We start from the raw sequence: 16,880 nt of genomic DNA, 5'->3' as shown, positions 1-16,880 counted from the left end.
TCAAATATATATATATATATATATATATATATATATATATATATATATATATATATATATATATATAGAGAGAGAGAGAGAGAGAGAGAGAGAGAGAGAGAGAGAGAGAGAGAGAGAGAGAGAGAGAGAGAGAGAGAGAGAGAGAGAGAGAGAGAGAGAGAGAGAGAGAGAGAGAGAGACGACGATGAAACTTAAAGAGTGCAGCCTTACCCCTACTAAAGAGGGTTGCATTCTTTGTGTGCGTATACCCATTTCTATTAATTTTTATTTACATGAAACTTTATATAAATATCTCTTTGTGACAAGTATGTATCATGTTAACCGTCTTTAATGGCTCTTAAGCATTTCTCCGTGGTCCTACTTCTCTCTTCTTTGAGTATGTATCATGTGTTTTTTGCTTCAATACTTCCGCTTTTCTTAATAATAATATTTCATGGTATTTCTTATACAGGTGTTGATGCAGCAGTTTTTACATTCGAAAACAGATGTGCCATGACCATATGGCCTGCGATCCAACCTTCTGCCGGGCGACCCTTACTCATGAAAGGTGGTCTTGAGCTTAAACCTCAAGAATCAACGAATGTGACAGCTCCAATAGGATGGTCAGGACGCTTTTGGGGCCGAAGCGGATGCAACTTCAATAATCATGGTGAGGGAACATGTGAAACTGGAGACTGCGCAAATGGTCTTTACTGCAACGGTGCTGGAGGACAACCCCCAGCTTCGCTAGCTGAGTTCACCCTCGATAGCCCTTTAGATTTTTATGATGTGAGCCTCGTGGATGGATATAACTTGCCCATATCGATATTCCCATATGACGACTCGCGAGTTTGCCCCAGCATTAGGTGTGACACTGACTTGAACCTACACTGCCCTTCTAATCTGCAAGTGAAAGGGGATCATGGAGAGACGGTGGCATGCAAGAGCGGATGCACAGCTTTTCAGTCACCTGAATATTGTTGCACTGGTCAGTTCCAGGATCCTAATATATGCAAGCCCACGAAATACTCGGAATATTTCAAGCATGGTTGCCCTACTGCTTACAGCTATGCTTTTGATGACGGATCAAGTACTTTTACTTGCCGAGAAGCCAATTACATGATCATATTCTGTTAAAACTTTTTGGAAAGAATAGAATAAATATATGCCTCGAAAACCAGCGATATAGTACTTTATAAGAGCATGTATCATATCTATAATTCCTTACTGTGAAGATTACAGGAATAAACTTATGGACTATGGTTGCTATATATGTATGGCCACTAATAATTTTATAGTTATACAACATCATCTTAATAACACAAGATCATGTGTCTTAGTGTCACAGATCGAGCTTGTGTCATGGAAAATGAAATGGGCGGAAGATGAGGGTCAAAAGCTATCATGACATATATATAGGATGTAATCTTGTACTCAGGCTTCATATATGCTCAAGACAAGCACAATAAAACTAATATTCATCCGTCCAAAATTATTTTTCACTTTACTATTTTAGTTTTTTCCAAAATTATTGTCCACTATCAAAATTAGATATACAATTTACCATATTACCTTACATTTAATAAAGTAATCTAGAATAATTAGAAATGCAAATTACCTACTGTTTTTAGAAAAAGGGTCATTTTACTCAAAAAAAATAAAAAATTAAAAAAAAAAAAAAAAAAAAAAGACAGACAAAATTAATTATTCTTTTTTTTTTTAATATGCTATAACCATCAAACTTATAGCACCGGATTCCAGCAAAGACTTACATTTAGAATACATGCTGAAGAATTGTTTAGGCCAATTCTAGGAGGAAAGATAGAAGTATTGTCCGATTATTTACAACAATGAACTACTATTAGCTTTACAAAAAATTAAGTCAATGAATAAATAATATTTATATATGATAAATATATATATTATTAATCAGTCTAAATAAAAAATTAGATAATATATTTATTTATTATTTAATAACAAGTTAAATAAAAGAGTTTAGTATAAAAATAAATAAAAATAATTATTAATTAATATTATTTTAAAAGGTTTAAATAAATTGTTGACTAAAGTAATTAAAGTAATTGAGTTTGAGTTTGACTAATCTTAGGTGGTGTTTGTTTTTTATAAAAAAACATCTTCAAATCTCTTATTGTTGCGCGGCACAACACACGCGCAACACTTTTTGTCCTACAGCAGTTTGTTTTTCGTAAGTCTTCGGGGCTTAAAATCTCTGTCCGTATGCTTCTTGGGGAAGAACTTGTTATACCTCTTCCCACCCTTCAAACCTAAACCAAAATAGAATCCAAAAAAAAAAAAAAAAAAAAAAAAAAAAAAAAACGGCTGCATCTAGCATATCTTCTGGTCATCGATCTCCATCATCGTCCTTTCCAAATTCGCAGCCCCACCACCTACCGTCGCCACACCTCGTCGGCACCTTCCTTCTTCCTTCTTCGTCTGGAAGTCGATGTCGCATATCACAGATATGTAATTATTTTTTTTTCTGTTTTTCTATCGATTCCACCAAGAAATTGGCAATTGCATTCGTTTTTAATCATAACTTGGTACTGATTTCCTTTTTTTTCTAAATATATGTTGCTGAATCATATATATATATATATATATATATATATATATATATATGTGTGTGTGTGTGTGTGTGTGTGTGTGTGTTTTCTTGTTTTTTTTTTTTGTTGAAGATGATGTTGAATCAGAAATTGTTGCTGATTTTGTTTTTTTTATGCATACATGTTGAATTGTTATTGTTGTTGTATGTTGTTTGTTTTTCAACTATAACAGTGATAGTTTACTGCTGAAAGGTCACCTATGCTGAAATATCATAAATTTTGCTTAAATGTTTGTCGAATATGCTAAAATCTTTGCTGAATTGTTATTGTTGTTGTATGTTGTTTGTTTTTCAACTATAATAATGATAGTTTATTGTTGAAAGGTCACAAATATATGCTGAAATATCATAAATTTTGCTTAAATGTTTGCTGAATATGTAAAATCTTTGTTGAAACCATAAACTTCTATGCAAGTTTATGCTTATTTGCTGATTGTATTGTATAATCTTTGCTTATATGGTTTTTTTTATTCATGATGCATTGTTGTTGAAATGCCATCAATTTAAGTTATTATTATGTTGAAATATCATTAATCTTTGTTGCTAAAGTATTTATTCCCTATTTTTTTTTCATTAGCAATGGGAGATAAATATACATGGACCAATGAGCAAACAAAATTTTTATTACACATTTGTATTGAAGTACAATCTGTGGGTAGAAAAGGTTTGAGTTTACACAAATAATCACGGAACAAGTTTGGAACAACCATTAAGGAAAAGTATGGCGTGGATTTCAATCAAAGACAATTGAAAAACACATATGACAACCTTAAAGCCAAATACATAGGATGGTTATACTTGAAAAACAAAACTGACAACCTTTACAATCCACAAACAATACTTTTAACTTAACAAATGAGGAGTAGGAGGACTTTAAAATGGTATATATATATATATATATATATATATATATATATATATATATATATATATATATATATATATATATATACACACACACACACACACACAAATATTTTAGAGGTAGTTTGTTTATATAGTTGTCATTTATTCTATTATGACTTTTGTTACATTGATTGGGTTTAGGGACATCCGAAAGCCGCTTCTTTGAAAACCGTCTCATTATTGTTTCCAGAGCTTTGTGTAGAACTCTTTAATGGAAACAATGCATCTGGTAATCTCAGCTATGCCACATCCCAAACACCATCGGGACATGGATCATCTTCATTCCATGCCGCACCACTAAATATTATGGACGCCCCTTCCATTAACATAGAGGTGGATGATTACTTTTCCACTCATACTAGTGAGCATTTTACTTAGCCACCACCTTCTACTGCTTCACCTTCTGCTGATTCATCTTCTGCTGCTTCACCTTCTGGTAACCCCAACAAAAGGGCTAAACCCTCAACTCCTCGACCTCGAGCTCCTAGTGCCTCACCTGATCCACCTCCTTGTGCCTTACCTAAAGCTTCTATTATTGTTGATGATTTAGCACGGGAGATGCAAAAAGCTCTACTCCATTTGACTCAAGGGCCATCAATTCCCCAATGTTTAGAGAAGCTTGAGTTACTCGAGTTAGGCCTAGTAGACCCTCTACGATTTGATGCATATCATATTTTTGGAAGGACCATGAATATAAGGGAGATGTGGGTAAATTTTCCCAATGATCCACATATACTAAGAGGATGGATCGAGATGACAACTACAAGTTTAGGAGTTTTAAAGGATGGAAAGATTGCTCGTTAAGTTTATATGTTTGAGTTGTTTGGTTTTAATTGGATGTGTTGGAACTATGTGGTGATGTTTTTGGTTATCTGTTACTTGAATGCTATTTGTAGTATTTAGTACTTGAATTTTATGTTATTTGTTACTTGAGTTTTATGTTATTTGGTACTTGATTTATACTTTTATTTTTAAAAGGAAAAACAAAAAGGAAAAACAAAAAGGAAAAACAACCCAAATTTTTCTCTGTCAATAAGGTTAGTTCCATTACTCGGTTTATCCTTTTATTTTCAAAAGGAAAAACTAAATTAAATAATATTTAGTGAAAAAAATATAATAACAATTTAGGGTGAAATAATTTAATTATGTGATTATAATTCATGCAAGGGTGTAAATTTAAGTTGAGGGGTTGAGATGTTACAAAAAAAACTTGTATTGTCAACTTGCCTAGGTTTAGGGTTGAATGGTGCTAAAAATCAAAATTTTAGGGGTTGAAAGGTGAAAATCGGGTATAACCCCCGTGGGGATTGAACCGATTATGCTTCCGTACTCGTTACTCCTCATGTGAATTAAGAAGCAATCCCGTAATCCACCTCATGCCTTTGTTACCTACTTGACGTCGACAGGAGTGAAGGAGGAAAAAGAACCGATTCTTGGCCATTTGTTCCAGCGATCGTTGAGTAAGGAGAAGGAAGAAAAAACGATCCAGTTTGGGGAAGGAGGTAACGATCGCACGAGTGGGGAAACTGGGATCGCGACTGTCGACGTGAGGAGGGAGGACGAGTTCGGTTTCAGGCTTGAGGTTGTATTTCGACTCCACTGGTATCATTCTTAATCGCCACTTTCTCATGTGATCAAACTCTAATTTCGAGAAATTTGAATGTATTATGAGTTTAAATTGCCTTCCAATTTATGCAATTAATCTTGTCTTTCTATTCTACACTCTAGAACTTATGTTGGATCAGTTTCTAGCCACTTAGAGTGTGTTTCTTGATCAATTGTGGTTATGAAAATCACATGAAACATTCTCTCACAAGTTGTGGTTGGTACTCGAATGATATTGGAATGTTGAAGTAAAAAAAAAACAAAGAAATTTTGTTCCTGTTGTTATATCTCTTGTAATTTTTAGCTCAAATCCTTATGGGTGATTTCATACATTGAAGTCATGCTTTGGGCACTCCTTAAACCCTCAAAATAGCCCCTTGAGGCCTTGATATGTGGGTAACTATGATGTTGTTTGGACTAACAAAGATGGTGTCAAAAGTCTAGCTTGAAAGTCCTCACAATTCTTAGTGGTATTGCTTGTATTTTTGGTCTCAATAACCATGACTTGGAGGCTAAAACAACAAACTTGAAAACTGTCACACCCCCGAACCAGACGGCGGAAACGTCCGAGGGCTGTTGTGACTTAATTGAATACCATAACATTGAATATATATGAAACATAACATCATTCGTCACCATGCATTAATATAGTACAACCGATAAAGTTTACATTGAGTAAATTGTCTTAACATTACATTCCTAAAAATAAATTGTTCGGTTCATAAATAAACAAACTGCAAGTCATCACTGAGCACATTTTCCTTTGGTTCACTTGTTACCTGAGAATACAAGTATTTTGAAAAACGTCAACATGTGAAATGTTGGTGAGTTCATAAGCGGTATTTGAAAAGCAACGTTTTTGTATTATTTGGAAAACCACCAGAAAATCCGATATTTTCTTAAAAGAGTTTCTGAAAAAGTTTGTGAAGATCCATAAGTATGCTTGTCTGTTTCTATAGTTGAAAAAAAAAAATTTGTTCATTAAACTTCGCTTATGTTTCGGAAAACCGTATGTATTGAAAAACCCTAGGAAAACCCGATGTTTTCCTAATTCTTTGAATTCCATGAAGTTGAAAATAAAACCATCGCGGCGTGTGAAGTCATCAATTCTAGGCGACGTCGGATTATTGCGCATGGTGAATTTCTATAAACACGCGTTACGGAAACGACCAGTTTACAACTATACTAACGATCCCGTAGGCGTCGTCCGTACTATTCACGTAATCCAACCGCCCTGACTTCGAGTAATCCCACATCCGAAGAGAAAGAGGGCACGAAGACCTCGATAACTCCGTAGCCGGTTGGGGATAAAAAAAAAGAGTACGAGGGGACCTTGACCCGCCACGCATTAAATAACCGACTTTACTAGCAGTACCAAAGGACCCTTGGGGACTAATAGTATAAAATCCATTGAAAGTCCTTTTACGCTGTGTTAGATCATGTAAGACCCAACAACTCGTAAGGTAGAAGTCTTCGGGCCTTAAGATCAGGTCATTGGGCTAGCTAGGCCCAACAAACAAGATTTTACACTTTGGGGCCCAAAGATGGTGCGTCGACGTCTGTGCACTCTCACGTGTGTGTTAAATTCCCAAATATTACTTGTGTGAATCGAGTTATCGTCGTGTTAGTAGTTTCCGATTGTTATTGATTCGAGACCGAATCAATTCGTTTAACAACGATTTTTGGTATTGTTGTGTATTGTATTTCGTCGGTAGTCGCAGTGCCAATATTTGATCACGTTGAGTGTATTGAATTAGCCTTGAAAATTTTCTGTTTTCAGCCCACCCTTTTATTTGAAAATTTACTTTTTCAACCCTCTAATTAAATAAATTTTCGGTTTGTCCTTAAACCAATTGTCTTGCCATTTTAACACCAAAACTTATTGAAATTGATATTTTTCAGCATATTTTTAATTGAAAACAGTTTGAGTCCCTGAAAATACAGTTTTCTCGGTTATAACCCCTCTTTTTTGCAGTTTTTACAATTTTGGCCCAAATTGGAAAATTTTTGCAACTTTGATCCTTTTTAAATTTGAAAAGCATTTTAAACCTTAGAAAAGGTCTTGGAACACTAGTAGTCCACTGTTTTACTGAAAAACACAGTTTTGGCCCTTCAAAACAGAAAATTTCGCATAATGGGCCCTATTGGGCCGAAATTGTCATTTTTAGCCCATTAAGCTTGAAATTTATATTTTTAATCTCCAAATGAGTATATTTCCAGAAAATATTTTATTGAAACTGTTTTGACACTCCTCATCCATCAGAATTCGTGTTATGTCATTTTGGGCCCTTTAACTTTATATTTTTAACATTTTATGTCCAAAAATTGAGTTTTTAGCCCAAAGAAGATGTTACTAAGCCACTTAGCTATTTTTCTTGAAATACTTTGCATGTAGAATATATTTGATGCTAGTATCATTTAACATAAAGTATATCTCGATTTTTAGGGGTTTATGGCTAGATCCAACATCATAAACACATAAAACACACATATAAGCATAGAAATCATACAAGGCATACAAAACACATATAGATCTACACATTCACTTGTATTCCCCCCCCCCCCCCCACACAAAACTTATAAAACAAAAAAATAGGGAGTTTGAAGCTCACCTTAGGGTGTGGTTTCGGTTTTTGAAGAAAAGATGGAAGAAAGCTTGGTGATTTTTGGCCTTAGCACCCTTTTCTTGAAGATCTCGAGTTTGAGGTGGTTCTAGGATGCAAGATCACGATTTTTGCATGGATTAGGAAGAGATTTTGATAAAACAAAGAATCTAATCATAGATCCAAGCATAACCTTACCTTAGATGAAGAGTTTGTGGAAATATCCTCTTGAAAGCCTCTTAATTTTCGAGATTTTTGAATGGAGAGGAGGGATGTGTTCTTGAGTATTCTAGAGAGAATTTGTGAGAGATTTGTGTATGTATGTGTGTGTGTTTCGGCCGAGAGTGAGAGAGGGAAAGAAGAAGTGATCTTTGAAGTGATATGTTCCTAGAAGTATGAGAGGTGCATGGAAACATGTTGGATATAAGTGAGGTGGCATGCAAATAGTCAACACTTCTCCATTTCTTCTTGGAGTTGGGCCTTGGGCCGAGAATCTTGAAGGAAAAAGGAAAATTTGGGCTTTTTGCCCCTAAGCCCAATATTAGAGTTAGTTTGGGTGAGTTTTAACCTAAAAGAATATAGTATGATTTTTACATTTTTGTTGGACTAGTTTAGGTTATTCATGGATCAAAGCTTTTAATTCATTTCGTTATAGGCCCAAAATGTTGAAATAAATGATTGTGGGTCCAATTAGAGCCCAACTAGGGTTCTAAGCCCATGATAGTCAAATTGGAAGCTTATTGGTCCATTGAGTCCAATAAGGAAGCCCTAGTCCAAAATGGACCTAACCAAGAACTTCTAGGGTTTCCAATTGCTTGATGACTATTTGTAGTACTTGTATGATGTATTTGATTGAAGTTTTTGATGTCATAGTAATAGGTATCACACATGCTCTTAAGTTTTTGATTCAACATTTACTTGATTATAGTGATTAAAGGACACAAAATTTCTAGTTGTGACATCATCCCCCCGTTAGAGGGAATTTCGTCCTGAAATTTTGTTTGAAAGCTAGATTTGAGTATGCTAGAATAGGTGAGGGTACTTTTGCTTCATTTGGTCTTCGCGTTCCCACGTGAATTCTGGCCCACGCCTTGCGTTCCACCGTACTTTCACGATCGGGATGCGACTTTGCTTAGTACGCTTCACCTCCCTGTCCATGATTTTGATTGGTTCTTCAACGAACAGGAGATTCTCATTGATTTCGATCTCGTCAAGAGGAATGACGAGGGTTTCATCTGATAGGCACTTCTTCAGATTAGAGACATGAAACACGGGGTGCACACCGTTTAGTTCTGCGGGTAGTTGCAGTCTGTATGCCACCGGACCTATTCGGGCAACGATTTCGAAAGGTCCAATGTATCGTGGGTTCAGCTTTCCCCGCTTTCCGAAACGTATAACCCCTTTCCAGGGCGAGACTTTTAACAGTACTCGATCTCCGACTTGAAATTCTAAGGGCTTTCGCCGTTTATCGGCATAGCTCTTTTGTCGATCGCGCGATGCTTGTAATCGAGCTCTGATTTGAATGATCTTTTCCGTGGTTTCACGAATGATCTCCAGTCCCGTTAGTGCCTTGTCCGACGTACGTGTTTTTGCTAGCTGGGTGTCACCTACTTCAGCCCAACATAACGGTGATCTACATTTACGCCCGTACAGTGCTTCGAAAGGAGCCACCTTGATGCTCGAATGATAACTATTGTTATACGAGAACTCGATCAAAGGTAGGTGGGTATCCCAAGACTTCCCAAAGTCTATCACGCATGCGTGAAGCATGTCTTCAAGCATTTGAATGGTTCGTTCGCTTTGACCATCCGTTTGCGGATGATAAGCGGTGCTCATGTCGAGGTGAGTTCCCATTGCCATGTGGAGTGATTGCCAAAAACGGGAAGTGAACCTACTGTCCCTATCCGAGATAATAGATTTTGGCACTCCATGGAGTCTCACGATTTCTCGTATGTATAAACGCGTCAATCTCTCCATCTTGTAGGATTCCTTGATTGGCAGGAAATGGGCAGATTTCGTCAGTCGGTCGATTATTACCCATATGGTGTCTAGTCCGTCCGATGTCTTGGGTAGCTTGGTCACGAAATCCATAGAAATTCCCTCCCATTTCCACTCAGGGATTACTGGTTGCTGCAATAACCCTGAGGGCTTCTGGTATTCCACCTTTACCTTGGCACACGTAAGGCACTTACTAACGTAGGTAGCAATTTCCGCCTTCATGTTAGGCCACCAATAGTGTTGTTTAATATCCAAATACTTCTTGTCTGAACCAGGATGAATGGAGTATCGCGTCTTGTGGGCTTCCTTCATAACTACCTCCCTATATCCTCCGACCTTAGGGACCCAAATACGGTTCATGAAGTAGTATACTCCATTCTCCTTTGCTTCTAGGTTCTTCTCCATCCCGCGCAATGCTTCGCTTGCCTTGTTTTCCGTTTTCATTGCCTCCGACTGGGCTACCGCAATTTGAGTGGCCAGATGAGTTTGAATGGTTATTGAGAGAGTTTTCGCGCGGCGATTAGAGTACTCCTTCCGACTTAATGCGTCAGCTACCACGTTGGCCTTGCCTGGGTGGTACTTGATCTTGCACTCATAGTCGTTTAGCAATTCAACCCATCTTCGTTGCCTCATATTCAGCTCCTTCTGGTTCAAGATGTGTTGGAGACTCTTGTGGTCCGTGAAGATGGTGCACTTCGTACCGTATAGGTAGTGCCTCCAAATTTTCAGAGCGAAGACCACGACTCCCAATTCTAGGTCATGGGTCGTATAATTTACTTCGTGCGTCTTTAGTTGGTGGGATGTGTATGCTATCAGTCTTCCATTCTGCATGAGAATGCAACCTAAGCCCTGATTTGACGCGTCACAGTAGACTACAAAATCTTCCGTGCCTTCTGGTAGAGATAGTACAGGAGCACTACAGAGAGCTTGCTTCAAGGTTCGAAACGCAATCTCTTGTTTGTCTGTCCATTTGAATGGTACACCCTTCTGCGTAAGCGAGGTAAGTGGCTTGGTGATCTTAGAGAAGTTTTGAATGAATCTCCTATAGTAGCTTGCTAGACCCAAGAATTGACGAATTTCAGTGGGCGTGGTCGGAGTTGCCCATCCTTCCACGGCTTTGACCTTAGAGGGATCCACATGAATTCCATCTTGGCTAACTACGTGACCTAGGAAGTTCACACTCCGGAGCCAGAACTCACACTTGGAGAGTTTTGCGTATAGCTTTTCCGATCGCAGCGTTTCTAGGATTTGTCGGAGGTGTTGGCCGTGCTCTTCTTTGCTTCGAGAATAGACGAGGATGTCATCGATAAAAACAATGACGAAGTTGTCGAGGAACGGTCGACAGATTCGATTCATTAGGTCCATAAATGCGGCAGGAGCATTTGTCAGACCGAAGGGCATTACAACAAATTCATAATGTCCGTAGCGGGTTCGGAAAGCGGTTTTCGGAATATCCTCTTCCCGGACTTTGAGTTGGTGGTATCCGGACCGTAGATCTATTTTAGAAAAATAACTAGCTCCTTGGAGCTGGTCGAATAGATCATCGATTCGTGGGAGTGGGTAGCGATTTTTAACAGTGAGTTTATTTAATTCTCTGTAATCGATGCACATTCTAAAAGATCCGTCCTTCTTTTTGACAAAGAGCATTGGAGCTCCCCATGGCGAGTAACTAGGTCGGATAAATCCCTTGTCTAGTAGCTCACTGAGTTGGCTGGACAATTCCTGCATTTCAGCAGGAGCCAACCGATAGGGTGATTTAGCGAGAGGAGTTGCTCCTGGAACGAGGTCGATTCGGAACTCAACCTGTCTCTTTGGGGGTACTCCCGGAAGATCTTCAGGAAACACGTCTGGAAATTCACACGCTACCGGGATATCCTGAATGTTAGTTTCTTCCTTGGTCTTATTCACTATGTGAGGCAGAAATGCCGAATCCTTCTTTCGTAGGTGCTTTTGTGCCTTAATGCACGAGATGAGGCGAAGGTTCATGCTGGGTTTGTCTCCGTAAATTACTAGGGTTTCGTGATTTGGGAGACGAAGGCGAACGGCCTTCTCGTGGCACATAATTTCAGCATGGTAGGGGCTTAACCAGTCCATGCCGATGATCACATAGAAACTCCTAATTGATACTGGCATTAAGTCTATTCGAAAGACGTGTTGATTGAGGGTTAGGGTACACCCGATGTAGATTTCCCCCGTGGATTCGGTTTTCCCATTGGCCATTTCCACCGTATAGGTTTCATTTAGCTTTTGGGGTTGTTGTTTTAATAAATGTTTAAACTTATCGCTTACAAAACTTCGCTCCGCTCCGGTGTCAAATAAGATGCATGCATAAGTGTGGTTTAGGGGAAACGTACCGGTAACAACAGAGGGGTCCTGAATCGCCTCACCCTGACCCATGGTCAGCATCCTTCCTGTTCCTCCGTTTCCTGAATTGTCGTTGTGAGGGCAGTCTCGGCGGAAGTGCCCCGTCCTTCCACACCTGAAGCAGGTGTGGCTAGGCCCTGCATTATTGCCGCCGGCATTGGTGTTGTTGTTGTTGCGATGGTTGTTATTGTTGTTTCCCTGATTTTGGTTCTGGGGAGGATAAGTCCTGCAGTACCTTGCAGTGTGTCCCCTTCGATTGCAACTGGTGCACTGAAAATCCTTGCATTCTTCGTTATGATGGAGACCGCACTTATTGCACTTGGGAAGATTACCGGAATAAGGTTTTGAAGTATTGGAAGCAGCTGAGGCTGGAGCATGTGGTGCGGCTGGAACCGGTGCAGTGACAGCGTTAACTGCCACTGTCTGCTGCTTTTTAGAGGTCTCGGGGCCCTGGCGTCCCTTCCTCTTATTGTTCTTCCCTTTCTTGCCATCATCTTCCTTCTTCTTCTCAGCCTCCACTGGCTTCTCGCCCTTCCTGTTGTTATGGTCATACAACCTCTTTGCTAATCTTTTTGCACTATCAAACGTTTCAGGGTTCGCAGCTATCACATTCCCTTGAATTGGTGTTGTTAGTCCCCAGATGAATCGCTCAATCTTCTTTCCTTCAGAGGTGATCATACCCGGGCACAACAGAGATAGTTCGCTAAATCTCGATATGTAGGCATCGATATTCGCATTTTGCACAGTGAGGTTCCATAGCTCTTGCTCCATCTTCTGTATCTCCCCTCGTGGGCAGTACTCGGCCATTAACATCTCTTTCATCTCCTCCCACGGCACAGCGTTGGCTACAGGGAGCGTCATGGCTTCCACATGTCCGTTCCACCAGGTGAGTGCTTGATCTGCAAAAGTGCAGGCCGCGAACTTCACTTTCATCTGCTCAGGGCAATCGCATATTTCGAATACCGACTCCACCTTCTCGATCCATCGCTTCAGAGCGATCACTCCTCCAGTGCCGTTAAAAGTTCGTGGTTTAGCGTTCGTAAAGTCCTTGTAGGTACATGTTTTGGTAGGTCCTTGATTCATCCCGTTGTTCGAACTCCCTGCCCCTTGCCCATTGCCTCCTCCATTATTCCCCTGATGGACTTGTGCCATAGCTGCAGTGACCGCAACAGACACGGCTGCCTGGAATGCAGTGGAGTCAACTTCGGGTGGGGTTGGTCCTGGGTTTCCGCGAGTAGGTCGGAGAGGCATCTTTCTGTCATGAAACGGAAAGATGTTGAGTGTGTGGGGTTTCTGGAAGGTTGTGACCCTACGAACTAGGTGTAATGTATGTACTAAACATTCCTAACATACAATCATAGATTTCTCAACACATAGCAATTTGTAATATCATAACAAAGCACGTAAAAGTTTACTAATATTATCCGCATTTGATATATGAAAATTTTGCTCGTAAGAGCATACATGGGTGACACTACTTCGACAGCATAACGGCTCTATGAGTAGTGTAGTCACTTAAACATAGAGTCGGGGTACATAGCATAGTTCCTAATGACCTACTAAGATAAGTCTATCCCTAACCGCGATGAGCTGCGTCCGGAGGTGGTGCCGAGGATGTGGATGCTCCCTGAAGACGGGCCACCAATCGTTCAGCGTCCTGAAGTCGTGACTCCCACCTTACCTGCCTCATGTGAAACTCCCGAAGGACGTCACGCGTCTCCTGTTCCGCACGCTCGACCCTAGTCCACAGCTGGCGCACCTGATCAGCAGTGCCCTGAGCAAGGTCGCCGGTGTCCCGTAATCGTCTCACCATGACCGGTAGGGCTCGTTCGGCCGTTCCGCCATCCCTCAGGTCAAAGAACTCGCGTGACATGCCGAACGGAGGTCGCTGTCCCTGATGTCTGCTCCATCTCCAAAGATCAATACCCCAAGGAGGGGTAGGACCAGTGGGGCCCACACGGTAAGCAGGCACCCTGATCGGGTAAGGGGAGTTGATGACTTCGGACTCTGCGTCCGAATCACCCCCTTCGCTGTCATCGGGTTCCTCTTCGAAATTCTCTTCATCTTCTTCGGGTTCGGCAGGCTCGCCCTCGACTTCTGCCTCCGGTTCCCCGTCAGATTCCTCTTCGGGGTCTTCCTCAGGTTCCTCTTCAGGCTCTTCCTCAGGCTCCTCCTCCTCTAGCCATCCGTTGTTTCCCTGGTTAGGGAAGTAGGGATCCCCGGGATGATGAAAACCAGCCATGCTGTCTGAGAGTGTGTAAATATGCTAACATTATTCCTAGGAGGCTACAACTATTGTACAGACTAAACAAGCGTTCTCTTTTTGGTGATAAAGGGTATAGTTTTAGGTTCCCTAGCTATTTCGATCTCATCAAAACGTGTGTTAGTTGTACTTTGGAGAGAATGTAGTTGATCAGGCTACATCCACTCCTTGGTACCACTAAGAACAGTCCTGAATTAACCGAGATACTAGTATTATTGTGTTTGGTTCGGCGTTATGTTCTTAGTCCTAGTGCAAGCAAGGGTGTTTTATTTACTTGTTTTGTTCAGAGTTATGTTAGTCCCTCATTTTGGTTTATAGTTGCATATCAATGTGTGATTAGATATGCTAGTTCACTATAAACAAAGCTCTGATACCAACCTGTCACACCCCCGAACCAGACGGCGGAAACGTCCGAGGGCTGTTGTGACTTAATTAAATACCATAACATTGAATATATATGAAACATAACATCATTCGTCACCATGCATTAATATAGTACAACCGATAAAGTTTACATTGAGTAAATTGTCTTAACATTACATTCCCAAAAATAAATTGTTCGGTTCATAAATAAACAAACTGCAAGTCATCACTGAGCACATTTTCCTTTGGTTCACTTGTTACCTGAGAATACAAGTATTTTGAAAAACGTCAACATGTGAAATGTTGGTGAGTTCATAAGCGGTATTTGAAAAGCAACGTTTTTGTATTATTTGGAAAACCACCAGAAAATCCGATATTTTCTGAAAAGAGTTTCTGAAAAAGTTTGTGAAGATCCATAAGTATGCTTGTCTGTTTCTATAGTTGAAAAAACAATATTTGTTCATTAAACTTCGCTTATGTTTCGGAAAACCGTATGTATTGAAAAACCCTAGGAAAACCCGATGTTTTCCTAATTCTTTGAATTCCATGAAGTTGAAAATAAAACCATCGCGGCGTGTGAAGTCATCAATTCCAGGCGACGTCGGATTATTGCGCATGGTGAATTGCTATAAACACGCGTTACGCAAACGACCAGTTTACAACTATACTAACAATCCCGTAGGCGTCGTCCGTACTATTCACGTAATCCAACCGCCCTGACTTCGAGTAATCCCACATCCGAAAAGAAAGAGGGCACGAAGACCTCGATAACTTCGTAGCCGGTTGGGGATAAAAAAAAAAGAGTACGAGGGGGCCTTGACCCGCCTCGCATTAAATAACCGACTTTACTAGCAGTACCAAAGGACCCTTGGGGACCAATAGTATAAAAGCCATTGAAAGTCCTTTTACGCTGTGTTAGATCATGTAAGACCCAACAACTCGTAAGGTAGAAGTCTTTGGGCCTTAAGATCAGGTCATTGGGCTAGCTAGGCCCAACAAACAAGATTTTACACTTTGGGGCCCAAAGATGGTGCGTCGACGTCTGTGCACTCTCACGTGTGTGTTAAATTCCCAAATATTACTTGTGTGAATCGAGTTATCGTCGTGTTAGTAGTTTTCGGTTGTTATTGATTCGAGACCGAATCAATTCGTTTAACAACGATTTTTGGTATTGTTGTGTATTGTATTTCGTCGGTAGTCGCAGTGACAATATTTGATCACGTTGAGTGTATTGAATTAGCCTTGAAAATTTTCTGTTTTCAGCCCACCCTTTTGTTTGAAAATTTACTTTTTCAACCCTCTAATTAAATAAATTTCCGGTTTGTCCTTAAACCAATTTTCTTGCCATTTTAACACCAAAACTTATTGAAATTGATATTTTTCAGCATATTTTTAATTGAAAACAGTTTGAGTCCCTGAAAATACAGTTTTCTCGGTTATAACCCCTCTTTTTTGCAGTTTTTACAATTTTGGCCCAAATTGGAAAATTTTTGCAACTTTGATCCTTTTTAAATTTGAAAAGCATTTTAAACCTTAGAAAAGGTCTTGGAACACTAGTAGTCCACTGTTTTACAGAAAAACATAGTTTTGGCCCTTCAAAACAGAAAATTTCGCATAATGGGCCCTATTGGGCCGAAATTGTCATTTTTAGCCCATTAAGCTTGAAATTTATATTTTTAATCTCCAAATGAGTATATTTCCAGAAAATATTTTATTGAAACTGTTTTGACACTCCTCATCCATCAGAATTCGTGTTATGTCATTTTGGGCCCTTTAACTTTATATTTTTAACATTTTATGTCCAAAAATTGAGTTTTTAGCCCAAAGAAGATGTTACTAAGCCACTTAGCTATTTTTCTTGAAATACTTTGCATGTAGAATATATTTGATGCTAGTATCATTTAACATAAAGTATATCTCGATTTTTAGGGGTTTATGGCTAGATCCAACATCATAAACACATAAAACACACATATAAGCATAGAAATCATACAAGGCATACAAAACACATATAGATCTACACTTTCACTTGTATTCCCCCCCCCCCCCCCACAAAACTTATAAAACAGAAAAATAGGGAGTATGAAGCTCACCTTAGGGTGTGGTTTCGGTTTTTGAAGAAAAGATGGAAGAAAGCTTGGTGATTTTTGGCCTTAGCACCCTTTTCTTGAAGATC

The 16,880-nt window shown here is 39.6% G+C and overlaps 1 protein-coding gene across 1 annotated transcript; it reads left to right on the top strand.

Moving 5' to 3' along the window:
- Positions 1–330: 330 nt before the first annotated feature.
- LOC145062553 (thaumatin-like protein) lies at positions 331–1,116 on the top strand. The gene is made up of 2 exons (XM_079010141.1): positions 331–376; positions 452–1,116. Exons 1-2 carry the CDS (start codon positions 331–333, stop codon positions 1,114–1,116), a joined length of 711 nt encoding a protein of 236 aa, XP_078866267.1.
- The last annotated feature ends 15,764 nt before the right edge of the window (positions 1,117–16,880 follow it).

Source organism: Lactuca serriola, chromosome 7 (genome assembly GCF_051521515.1).
Source record: "Lactuca serriola cultivar US96UC23 chromosome 7, Lser_US96UC23_V15, whole genome shotgun sequence".
In the NCBI taxonomy this organism is placed as follows: Eukaryota; Viridiplantae; Streptophyta; class Magnoliopsida; order Asterales; family Asteraceae; genus Lactuca; species Lactuca serriola.
The sequence above is the reverse complement of the archived record's forward strand: the minus strand, read 5'-3'. Positions and strand labels throughout refer to the sequence as shown.

What these genes read in the sequence shown, in the direction of transcription:
- LOC145062553 (XM_079010141.1), top strand. Translation starts at nt 331, where the DNA reads ATGGCTCTTAAGCATTTCTCCGTGGTCCTACTTCTCTCTTCTTTGA. An exon ending in CCTACTTCTCTCTTCTTTGA is followed by an intron (nt 377 to 451) that starts GTATGTATCATG and finishes TTTCTTATACAG; the next exon opens with GTGTTGATGCAGCAGTTTTT.